The 12,804-nt window shown below is 49.4% G+C and overlaps 1 protein-coding gene across 6 annotated transcripts in view; it reads left to right on the plus strand.

Moving 5' to 3' along the window:
* Positions 1-12,804, plus strand: part of apba1a (amyloid beta (A4) precursor protein-binding, family A, member 1a) — a 33,030-nt gene that overhangs the window by 9,284 nt on the left and 10,942 nt on the right. For 4 of the 6 annotated variants that reach the window (XM_035529530.1, XM_035529531.1, XM_035529532.1 and 1 more), the window contains one exon: positions 8,633-10,170. In XM_035529530.1, coding sequence (XP_035385423.1) covers positions 8,698-10,170 — 1,473 coding nt within the window. In that variant the 5' untranslated portion in view covers positions 8,633-8,697. Of the gene's footprint in view, positions 1-6,066; positions 6,139-7,965; positions 8,096-8,632; positions 10,171-12,804 lie in introns of those variants that run through there. The other 2 variants (XM_035529533.1, XM_035529529.1) reach the window with 2 other exon arrangements.

Consider the following 12,804-nt stretch of genomic DNA (forward strand, 5'->3'; position numbering starts at 1 on the left):
AGACTGACATCAGAGGAGCAAATGAAAAGTGCCGGTCCCCTCCCAGCCACAAGAAGCTCCAGGGTGCTCCGTCCTGCATCCCGAGCTGCAGCAGGACAGCTGGCTGAGGTTGGAAGGGCATCTACTGGGCCACGGGGGATCCAGAAAGCGCTTTTTCGTTCCACCCCGTGGGGCACCTGGCGCGCTGCTAATGAGTAACAATGGAGTGCAGGGACCAGTGCGGAGGGCCTGCCCCCATCCTGCACCTCCCGTGCACAGGCCTGCCGTCGTGACCCTGGCCATGACGGAGGCCTGGAACTGGCAGGAAACATGTTTTACTCTATGAAAAGGCCCTGAAGCAAAATTCACTGGGAACATCGATGCTCTATTGAACACGATTTCAACACTGGCTTTAATCTGGACAGCAGCCCTGTAAAAGGACACAGTGCTACTGTATCACAGCCCAAATCCACAGTATCACACCTAACTTTCAGCACAATACATCACAGTCCAGACTACCTTCACAATCCTCACCCACCCAACCACCTACTCACAGTGCCATTTTTTTATACCCCCCCCCCCCCCCCGCACAAGTCAGCAGTCTGACTGTGGAATGAAGGGATGCTTGAACATATTAAGCCTAAAATGTGTCCCAGAATGCTTTTGTCGTGGCAACAATTGATATTTATATTGTAACCTGTGTTGAATCTGAATATTACCTCTCAATCTAAGAGGATCTTAGTCATCTGATTCTTCCGCCTGCTGCAGGGACCAGCCAATCATGCCTCGGTGTACAGATCTGCTGTAGGGCCTCTAAGGGCTTCAGCTTGCACTCTTCCATCTCTTTTAGTGCGCGGCTGAATGCACGGCCGGCACGGAGACGCCACTGATCCGTGTTGCTGGAGCCCACCCTCCACGGCCTCCTAACCCACCGACCCTCTGCCTTATTGCCAGGGGAACAGCAGCACACCTCTGGGCCCTTCTGCCTGGATCGCCCTCGCTGCACACGACAGTTACAGTGATGGTCACAGAGCCTAGAAGGCAGGTCTCAGCGTTAGTTGACACAGGGGGAGCTATTTTGTGCACTTCGGTCACTACCTTTTTTCAGAGTCCAGCGGCCTGTCCACATTTGTCTCTGCTCTCTCAGTGAGGTTTAGATGACGTCTGTCTCGCAGGAGAGAGAGGAAGTGAGACCACGGGCTCAGCAGTGAGAGAGAGACCGTTCAGAATCACACAAGCGGTGGCCTGGAAAAGGCCGAACGTGGCGCCGAGCTGTTATGGGGATGAGAGTAGGTGCTGGCCAGGCTGCCAGCTGGTCAGTACATCAGGAGGTGGAGCGCATGCAGTCTCATTACTGCAGCCTGGGCACACAGGGGAGTCATCCAAGTGGCTCTGGCCCACTGCCAAGCAGATGTGCTCATCATATTTTCTACAGAAACAGGGAGAGAGAGAGAGAGGGGCACCATTGCACATCTGACTGTACAAGAAGTGCCTAGGAGAGCCAGCTGTACCTACCAGTACAGTATTGCCATCTCTCTCTCTCTTTCTCTTTTCCTTTCACACCTTGCAATCTCAATCTCAGCAATACTCGTCTGATACAATATGCAAAAACTCAAATGCTTCAGCTCTTTACAAGTGATCAGACGGCCTGCGGACTGCTTTGAGAGTGACCTCCATATGTTCCTTGTGTTTCCGTGGGTGGTGGTGGTGGTGGTGAGTGGTGTGTGGGGATAACCTGACTTGGCTCTGGTTAAAGGATTTCTTGCATACAAACTTTCCTAGTCTTCCTTGTTGAAAATAAATTGGATTTAACCTTGAATTTGGTTAAATGCATCCCCTGCCTGAGCAGTATGCAGTTTGGCTCAAACTGTTCCTGTGGTCAATAGTGAGTTAACTCTTCGGGGGGTGTGTGTGTGTCCATACCTCTCACTGGGCACTGCAAGACAGCAGCAACTCAGCTTGTGTTGCGATCGTAATGAGAACCAATGCAGCAGGCCACTCTATTTCACACCTTCGCTCTTCCTCTCTCTCAGGAAACCTCTACAAACCACATCACAGTGTTTCTGTGTTCAGGTCTCCGTTTGTGTTACCATCATTAAAAGCACCATAGCATCAGATGTCTCTTTCTCTCTCTCTCTCTCGCTGCATGGTCCACAGCCAGCCTCTCTCTCAAAAAAAAAATAAAAAATCACCTCAGTCTGTGATGACCATATCCGGTGTCAGTGTATAAAAGTGTCGGCTAGAACATAACTTACCTGTGTCTGCAGTTAACGGGGCAGGAAGCATGGTATTACATCACTGGTCATCACATCCTTACTGGGGATGTCCAGGCTTCTGCCTATAGGCCTGTCCATCACTGCCGATGCTCCATGTTCAAAATAAGGCCCATGTCATAGGACAGCGTGTTGTCTCTGCTTAATCGCTCCTGCTAGATTCCTGCCGTATTTGAGCTTTAGCTACCCATGTTGCCATCTGATACAGCAAGCAGCCGGCTTAGGGCCCAGATCCGGGGTGTGCGGTGCCGGAGTGGGCAGGAGAGGAGGAGGCACTCCTTACTGCTCCAGCCGCAGTGTACCGATGGCTTCCCAAGGGACTGTGGGTATATGAGGAGGGTTCAAGAAATGGTGTGGCAAGAGAGAGTCACGGGACACAAATGGGTTTCTTATAACATTCAGGAAGGACCGCCCAAACTATGCCAGATATTAATGTCCTGTGTATTATCGGTGTATCATTTGTGGTTGACTTTTAAGAATTTGCAGCTTTGCCCATTTGACAGCAGTGTAGATGCGGGACACGGAGGTGGGTTGCCATATGTTGTTTTATGTTTTTATGTATACTCTCCCAAAACAAGGAACCCCAAAATTCTGACAAATAATCTTAAATAGGCTGTTATGTTTAGCATTCAGTTGGACATAACTAACCTCTGCAGCCCATACATATAAATCTGACCAATTGCTGGATATTCTCCTTGATGCCTCTAATACATTTACATTTTTACATTTTAAGCATTCGGCAGACACTCTCATCCGGAGCAACTCACAATTTGAAGACACGTTACAGAGGTAGGTAAGTGTAGTGTTAAGAGTCTTGCACAAGGACTCTTATTGGTATGGCATAGAGCACATTTCAGCCATCGTTTCAGCACATATATTGCTGCACTGAGGAAAAGATGAGTCCTCTGTAGAACTGTAGTCAGTTTTTTAACCTTGAGTATGTCTGGAGATAAACAAAACAGGCCATCACGCATTTAATGTCTCCTCATAGGAACTGTGGAACATATCCTGAGAGTAGTAGGGGCCTAAGGTACTGCTCATCACAAAGTCAGAAATAATGAGCTCATTTATTTAGAAAGGCCCAACTTTCACATCTCATCGATAGTCATAAATACAGCCCTTAAGTTACCTTTTGTCATAATCGATAGGCTTAGGATTAGCCACGCACCCCATGCTAAATCTAAACTTCTAAATAACAAATTAAATGACACTGCCAACTTTTTCATAGTAAAAAAAAAATTCCATTAGGGACAGCATTTCAAATGAATGTCACCCAGCCGTAGACGCCTGGAGCCATGTGAAGGGAAGCAGCACTGTGTCAGCATTCTCATTAACACGTATTAATGTGTTTGCCATTTTATGTTCACATATACTAGCAGCAGCCCTCTCGATTCTCTACCTACCAAGTATTCAGGACATTCTAAGCCTCATTAATTAGTTACCTCAATCAAGTATTTGATTTTTTTAAATTAATTGAATGGTTTTTGTTTGTTTGTTTGTTTGTTTGTTTGTTTGAACAGCTTTTTGATTGGATTTAATCTGAGTGGCTGTGAATATTATGTTGCACTTCTGACTCATTCATCCAAGTATCCTTGCCTTGCCTTGTTTTGTGGAGTCCCTCAAGGTTTGCTCATGAGGCCAGCACTATGCATGTTCCTGTTGGATACACAGCTGTATACGTCCCTAGATACTGACCCTCGAAGGTTTGTCAGCTCCTTGCTTGATTATCTGATGCTGTAAATCCTGAATGCATCACAAAACAAAACTGAATTTCTTATTATTGGGGATGGTAATGTGAGAATCCTTTTACGAACTGGAAAGGTTAAACTCAAACTGCTTCTGTGAGGATTTTGGATACCTGTGCACTAGTTGTGTGTGTCTTTCAGAATTTATTTTTAGGCCCCTAAATGTCTTTGACCTTCAAATGCCTTTGTGATCTTGCCCCATAGTTCCTTAGTGCATTGATTATTAAGTATGTTCCTGCAAGAGCTCATATCTACCAACAGTGATATGCTAGCCATACCTGCAGTGCAACTAAATGAGTAAAGTAGTCTTTCCTTATTAAGGTCCTACGTTTTTTAACTCCCTTCCTAGTGACCTGAGGGCTCTTGACAGTCTAGGCCTATTTAAGCAGAGTGTTAAAACCCATCTGTTGAGACTACCTTTTAATTAACCTGGAATTAATGTTTTATGTGAATTCTGCACCTTTCTAGCGCTTCTGTTTTGTTCCTTGCTTTGCTATATATATATATATATATATATATATATATACATACACACACACACACACACACACACACACAGTATTGGAGGTTTTTTGTATAACTGAGTCTATATGTGATTCCATTAATACACACCACATGTAGCATAGTTAAGTGAAGTGCCAAGGCTGTAGAAATTCCTACCAAGTCTCTAATCCCAGACAGCATGTCCTTGACTTGCGGTGGAACTGTCAGAGCATTTCTCATTATTCAGGCAAATGTAATTAGTTCAGCACTGGAAGGTTTTTACTGGCTTATCCAGCCGCGGTAAATTGCAGGCCAAATTTTATTTGCTGCAGGAACATGTGAGTGGCCCTGACTGGATGAGGTATGAGATCCATACCGCTGATTGGCTGTATTCGTCACAGTATGCTAATAAGGCTTCGTTGAGAGCTTATTTTAAAGTTGCTGCATGATGCAAGCTGAAATGGATGGCAATTACTTCCAAATTTAATAGGTGGGGTTTGAATGAAAGCTTATAGTAATGTATAAAATAGGTAAACATTTCATTTGACCTCCCATGTGATGGTACGTGAAGTATAAGACTAATTGATCCATCAGTTTATTTCATAATAGACAAGAGTACATCTACATCCACCGTTAGCCGTTTAAATCCGCCTTTGGTAATCCTGTTAGGGACACGATTTAATCAAGGTCGCCATGCTTTCACGAACGTAGCGCTCTCTCTCTCTCTGTGTGTGTGTGTGTGTGTGTAGATATACATGCCCGAACATGAGCAAGTGATTGTGTTTGCCGGTGATTACAGAGAGACACTGACTCTGCTTAATCAGGTGGGAGTGAATGACTCGGCAGTGCTCGTGGCTGTCTGCGACACAGATGAGCGCCTCCGTAGGACCACGGTGTGTTCGCACCCACGCAGCTGGTTACAGCTGCACGTCGCTGATGTGCTCCCGGCTAGCTTCTGGGTGTTTCTGCGCTGAGGAGGGTGCAGGGTTGTGTGCTCGCTGCCTTTGTGCCCGTGGAGGTCTGCTATCTCTGTGTGCACACAAACGCAGTTTCAGAAACGTGTAAGCACAGGCAGGTTTGCTTTGGGTTCAGAACAACTCCAAAATAGTAAAGGCGACAACAGACCTATGTAAAGTGTACGCACCATATCGTGGTAATATTCTTTGTAGAGTCTTGAGCAGGTTCTGGAACACTGATTATATATAATATTATTCTGTATTAAACTGACTGGGTAAAGGTGTCTTTCTGCCATGCAGACGCTGATTGGGAACACTGGCAGTCATCCATTGATTTTTGTGCGCAGGCTAAAGGAAATGTTGCTATAGCAGTCGTTGCTATTTTAGGTAATTAATGGCATGGGAGTGTGTGATTACGTTTTGATGACATCCCAGATTTGATTGGAGAGGCAGCTAGAGGTTGGTCACTTCGGAAACGGAAAAACACACGCGTGTACACACACACACACACACTCTCACTCTCTCACACACTCTCTCTCTCTCTCTCTCTCTCTCTCTCTCTGCAGTGGGGCTGCAGAGGCTAATGAATCATGGATTGTTTGGTGGCTAGCAGGTGCCATGCCTTCTTATTTATGGTTTCCTTTGACCTCACGAACCCTGCTCATCTCCTAGCCTCACACAGCAAATTCACTCCGCCCAGCCGTGCGTATGTCCGTGTTCGTGTGTGTGTGTGTGTGTTGTGTCGTGTCCACTTTCCTATAACAAGCTCGGCCATGAGGAAGACGACGGTAGATAACGGCGCGCTGCAGGTCCTGTGCTTGTGCTGTTGAATGGAGGTTCTTTGACGTCGCGCGATACAGGCTCCGCCCTCAACGGAAAACCGAAGGCTGCATGCGCCGTGCCACATCTTCCCCCGTGTGACACCTGCGCTCATTCCGTCGTCCCCCTCCTCCGAGCGCACGAGCCGAGGCTCGCGCGGTGGCTCGCTCGGCCACGCTGGCGAGGCTGAAGCCGTGCAGGGGTCGACGACGGCCGGGCTGCGCCCGTCCCCGCCCGTCCTGTGCCGGAGAGAGAGAAGAGGAGGAAGGCGGGCTGAGCGGAGAACCCGCGGTGGTTCTCCAGTCCCGTGGGACCTTCCTCTTTCTGTTATCAGTTTGTCAGCTCTTCCCGGTTAGCTGTGCCTTAATCAGTGACCTTCATCTGAATTCTTGCCAAGGTGAGCTGTTACTGCTGCTCCTTAAATGTAGCACTCCAAAGCCTCCTTCCACCCCGCGTTTGCGCTCTCGCGCGCTCTCCCTCTCCTCTCTCTCTCCTCTCAGAGGTAGATCAGAGGTGAGCTTCCACGGTGCTTGGTATGCCTTTATTTCATTCACAGGATTTCTTTACAAAACATTCCACTGCATTTTCACACTGTTTGCACCTTTTAATGGTTTTTCTGCAACAAATCAGTACAATGTCCAAGCATTTTTTTTTTTTTTTTGCGTTGATTCAGGGCAGAAAATATATGGAAATTTCTACACATCCTTTCAGAATGGAAAAGAGATTATGCCTCGCAAATGAACTGAACATGTAGCAGCCAAATGCACTCACTGCTGCTCCAGCAACCCTGCTGGCACCGAGGGCTTCAGATATGAGTCCATCAGTTACTGTAACAACCTGTTTTTTTATTGGCGCTCATATCGTGCATGAGAGACCTGCATGACCAGGGTATGTGGCACAGGAGGAGTGGGTGGTGTGTTCTGATGGGGGTGGAGGAACAGGAGGGGTCTATCATGTGATCTGGATGTTTTGTGTGCAAACGCAAACAGCAGTCACTCCTTCACCCTTCATGTTCATTAGTTGCTCTGACTCGCCCACACACACCTTACACTGTACCTTCATTTCCTCTGCGCGGGGTTCACAGGACCGAGCCGTCTCTAGGGAGTACAGGACGAGTGAGGCGGTTGCTAGGACGGGTTTCCGCAGTCCTGCTTCCACATTTTTCCACAGAGTATGAACGCACTGGTCGCTAGCAGCTCACCGGAGGGAGCATTATCACCGTGGCAACTGGAGCTCTTCGTGCATGTGTGTATTTGTGTGTAAGTGGGGAGGGGGGTGTGTGTGCACGCGTATGTTCACACATGTTGGGCGGTTTGCTTTTGTACATGTGATTTAATAGGAGCTGGTGTCGCCTGCAGGGTGTCCAGCCGAGCTCACGCCCTGTTACACTAAATGATATCCTGCTGCATAAAGCGCTGCTGTCAGCTTGGGTTCGAATCCTCCCATGGCTGATCGCCTTGTTGCTGCCTGCTTTGTGATTCACTCCTTTTGTACGCTCGCTCACGATTATGTGGTTGTTGGGTATCAACATTGTGACACGTGGCTTACATGACCGTAATCTGTGACGGCGCATCATGATGGTGCACGAGCGCTGGATCACTGCTGAGGAGTCGTGTATTTATTACGGTGACTCATACACTTGGCAGTGTGAGTTAGAATGGGGGATGTGGCTACTAGAAGCTTCCACTTCCACTTTGTTGTCCATGTGGTCTAAACATTGTCAGGCTGTGTGCTGAGTGAAGATAGCGACCAAGACTCGATGTTTGCTCGATCACAAACAGCTTTCAGAAGTTTCTACAAGCTTATTTTCTGCATGTTTTTAAAAATTCTTCTTGGATTTGTAAGTATTTTTAGGGACGTGCACGTTTGCATGCTTGGGATAAGAGCTGTGAGTGGCTGTATTTCTGAAGTCGACCGGGTCGTGCCAGGCTGACTAGGTCGTAGTGGAGGCCTGGTTTTGTGTTCACAACATAGTGTCCATCTCAGCTGCTGTCTGTCCTCTGCAGAGCATAAATGGGATTTAATGTTCGCTTGCATCAAGTATTGCAAAACCAGGCAGACAGAATGACAGTAGATTAGATGAACTGATTCATGTGGCTACCTTGTCTCTAGCACAAAAGGACAGGTTGATGAAGTTCGGTCCATTAGCCAGGGGAGTAACCTCTTCTCCAACACTTTCTATTCCAAAAACTATGACTTTAAGAAGAGGAACCACAGTGTTTGTGGTTGTTCAGATATATACTAGTCTATATATTTACAGTTACAGATAGTGTGCACGCCGTGTATTCTACAAACGTAAATTTAGCATTTTTATGATGGAGGTGTTAAAATGGTGGTATGGTTGGCGACATGGAATTCTTTTCTGCTGTGCCTGCAGGCCTTGCAGCGCTGCCCAGGCTTGGGTGATGAAGCCGTGTGTGTAGACGCCGTGCTGTTACAGCCATGAGCCACCAAGAGGCACCGCTGGGCCAGGAGCTGATCGAGACGGCCGAGGCCGACCTGGACAGGCGTGGCCCCGATAGCCAGCAGCCACCTTACTACCGCAGACGCCATGATAACTCCGGCCGCTCCCGCAACCACCACAACGGGCACGCCAGCGACAACACGCAGCGCTACCGCAGGCACGAGGGCTCGGAAGGGGCCGGACGTCCACGCGCCTCCCGCCGGACTCCTGAGGCGGGCGACACAGAGCAGCAACCCATACCGCGCCCGGCGGTGACGCGCTACCGGCGGCAGGGTGACACGGAGGCGCGGCTGAGGGCTCAACAGCAGAGGCAGAGGCAGAGGGAGCGGCAGCAGAGGGAGGCGGAGCAGCAGAGGGAGGAGCTGCCTCCACAGCTGCCACCCCGGGAGCCCGAGGAGCCCGAGGAGGACGAAGGCGACGGCAGCGTGCTGGCCCGCTCGGCCAGCACCGAGAGCGGCTTCCACAACCACACGGATCGGGCGGAGGGCGACGCCGCCATGGCTCTGGAGGCAGAGCCCGAGGACGAGGGCACGTACGGACTCCCGCTGAGGCCCGAGGCCGAGGAGTACACAGAGAGCGCGGAGTCGGAACAGCAGCCGGTCGACCACGCCCAGTACCCGCCCCAACCCCCGCCCCTCCCCCGCGACCCCCTGCCCAACACGGAGCGGCCAAGCAGGCGCGACACTGAGGCTCTCAACCCCGGCTACACCAACTACGTCTACGCCCGGCCCTTGTACCGCCGGCCGGGCCACGAGGGCCAGCTGCAGCCCGAGGACGAGCCCTACACCGAACCGTACTCCGACTACGCCATTCAGGAGCACGTGTACGAGGAGATCCCGGACGCCCACGGCGTGCCGGCCGAGGGTCAGACGCCGCAGCAGAGGCCTGCCGGCTTCCGCCTCTTCGAGCGCGACTCGTACCGGCAGCAGGAGGCCGTGGGCTCGCGGCTGCACCACTACGACGAACGCTCGGACGGCGAGTCGGACAGCCCCGAGAAGGAGGCGGAGTTCGCGCCGTACCCACGGGCCGACAGCTGTGAGCAGGAGGAGGACATTGACCGGATCGTGGCTGAGGTGAAGGAGAGCCTGAGCTCCCAGAGCCTGGAGCTGGACAGGGAGGACGGAGACGACGAGTGGCCCGAGGCAGAGCACCGCGACCGGGCCCCGGCCGACGAGAGCGAGCCCCGAGACCCGGCGAGCAAAGTGGGGAAGGTAGAGGAGCTCCCAGCGAATAGCCCTTCCGAGGAGACCGCCTCCGCCAGGAGCAGCCAGCAGAAGAGGGACGCCATCTCTCTGGCCATCAAGGACATCAAGGAGGCCATCGAGGAGGTGAAGACCAGGACGGTGCGTTCTCCCTACACACCTGATGAGCCCAAAGAGCCCATCTGGGTGATGAGGCAGGACCTGAGCCCCACTGTGGAGTCATCCCTGCAGCCGTCACTAGGGGGCGATGTAAGTACACCCGTCAACGACCGTGGTCATAATTCTGATCTTGCTTTTGTTTTGTTTTCATCATTAATTGTTAACGTTTGATAAGGTCCCATTTACTGACTGAACAATGCCGTTATTGACTAGCCTTTTCAGTATTCTACTAATATGACATATAAAATAAATAAATTGTGCTTGAATTGCACCTTCGGTGTTTTTTCTATTTTAAAATGGTACATACCTAAATGCTTAGTCTGTGTTGCAAATATAGCATATTTCTAGGGCCAGAGAATACTCTGTAACTGGACACTGACACTTGTGCTTGCGTATGTGTATTTGTGTGTGTGTGTGTGTGTGTGTGTGTGTGTGTGACGTTTGCGTGTGTGTGTTTGCCATTGCAATCTCTACCCTGAATTTGAACTGAAACATTAACAGTGAGGTTAAACTCAAGACTGTCCACCAAAAAGTACATTAAAGAGCTTCTGGGGACTTTATTGATGACAGCAGCATTATAGATGATGCAGTTGCCAGTGACATCAGTAGGCTGTATTAAGTGTACATCTTAGATACGTCCAAATGGCCAAAGGTCAGGGAGCTAAAACGCACTACTGGAGTAAGTGAGGGATTGTTCCGGACTGCTCCTAAGAAGACATGTAATGTTTGGTGATATCTGATTCACATTCACCTTGCAGACATCGATCGCAAAGGGTCACCAAATAAGTACCAAATATGACAGTTTTGTTTCTGTGTTAAAATTACTGTTAACAAGAACATTTGCTTGTGTACCTTTGAATGGAAGGATATGAATTTGTATCTATAAAAAGGGCTAAAAAAAACCCTCAAATTAAAACCGACATTCTGCACATTAACTTCATAGTCATGGTTTCATGGTTTCCGATGTGCGTACAAAACCGAAACTACAAAAAAAAAGTCTCGCTGTCCTGTTACTTATAGACTGCACCACATTTCTTCCTCATTTGCTGAAAAAGGAGGACAGCTTGCAGTGTGTCCAGTCTTGTTTCGGCCCCTAGGCCCGCGTTGTCTTGTCAGCCTCCCGTCCTCAGAGTGCGACTGATGCTGCCCTGGCCAATCGCCTGCCTGCGGAAGGCCATTCGTGCGCACGGCGCTGTGGATGGGCTTCACACCGCGGGGGTGCGCAGGGCTCATCTGTATTCTGCGATGGCGAGCATAACCGGCACATGCAAATACAGGACCTCTTTCACCTCGGCCGTGACGGGGCTTGTCTGACGAGAGGGAGAGAGAGAGGGAGAGACAGAGAGAGAGAGAGGTGGGGGGGAGTCAAGCGTTCTAATTGCCAAGTTCTCTTCCAGTACTATAGTTCTTGTACCTCAGTTCTTCTCCCTCTCTGTCTGTCTCTCGGTCTCCTGAAGTGTCTCTTTTCTCACACACAAGCTCATATAAGCAGTACGCTTTTTATTAATTTAATGAATAGCTGTCATTCAGCTGCGCTCGAGGCCGGTCCTACTCGAACAGTATCGGATATCGTTCTGGGTAGTCAGGACAGTTGATATGTTTTTTTTCTCTGACCAACTCCTCCCACACCCTCCACAGAATCTTACAGGCTTCAGCTATATTACGCATTTAGTGCAGCTGCCATTACCTTATTCCAGGGACCCAGACACGCTGTCTCGGTGAGCTCCTCTACACGACACGGCCATTGTTGACCACCTCTGTTCCTTTGGCCATGCTAATTCCTGGTGTTTGCCTGAGCCTTATTGGCCAGCGTCAGGCTCTGCTGGCTCAGGGGAGACCCTTTTTTAGTGCACTTTTCAGGAGACCCCAGAGACGTATTTCACGTCGCCAATCACACACGGGCTCTCGCGCTTGAGAGGCTGCTTGCCATAGTTTCACCATTCCAAAAAGTCTTGAGGGATTCCCGAGGCCCTCCTGCATGTCTGCGAGTCCCCTCAATGTTCCTCTGAATTTCGATCACTGCTGGTCGCTGCCATGCTCTCTCAAATGCCGTATCATTTATTTAGCACTGGTGAGGGACAAAGATTGAGGTTGCGCGTAAATATTTTAGAGACTCACAACACTGGAGAATGGAAAAAATAGCTTTCTTCCACAGGTTCCCATCTCTGTTAAACCTGGGTTAAAGTTATGCTTGTTTATGCTATGTTTTGTGTTTTATAGAGCAGGCATGATACAGGTGACCCTTGCTTGCTTGTAAAAAATACTCCAACATAGCTCAAGTTGGCCTGCAGGAACTTTTAACGACCGTCCCTTCCTACCGCTGGTCTTTGGTCCAACAAACACTGAACCATATCTCCTGTTAGTAAAGCAGCACTGGGTAGCTTGCCGTGATGTAGGTGGGAAATATAACCCTTTCCAGTAGAGCTGAACAGGGTGAGAGAGAGAGCCTGAGAGCTGTGCAGGGCTGGGCTGTAATGGGAAACGCATGCTCTTTCATCTCACACTGTGTTGAGTCCTGATCTGTGTCAGGGTCACAGGAGAGCAACAGTCACCTGGATTAGTCGCAACGAGCTCTTGCTGACTTCTTTTAAGTCTGACTTTTTTGCTCCGGTTTTCACCCGCTTGGGCTCTTCCTCCGATATGGAAAACTTCTGGATGGGCCAGGATGACCAAAGCCATGAAGATGAGGTTAGAAGCAAAGTTCGTTATGATTAGAGGAGCCTG

This window comes from Electrophorus electricus, chromosome 9 (genome assembly GCF_013358815.1).
Source record: "Electrophorus electricus isolate fEleEle1 chromosome 9, fEleEle1.pri, whole genome shotgun sequence".
NCBI lineage: Eukaryota > Metazoa > Chordata > Actinopteri > Gymnotiformes > Gymnotidae > Electrophorus > Electrophorus electricus.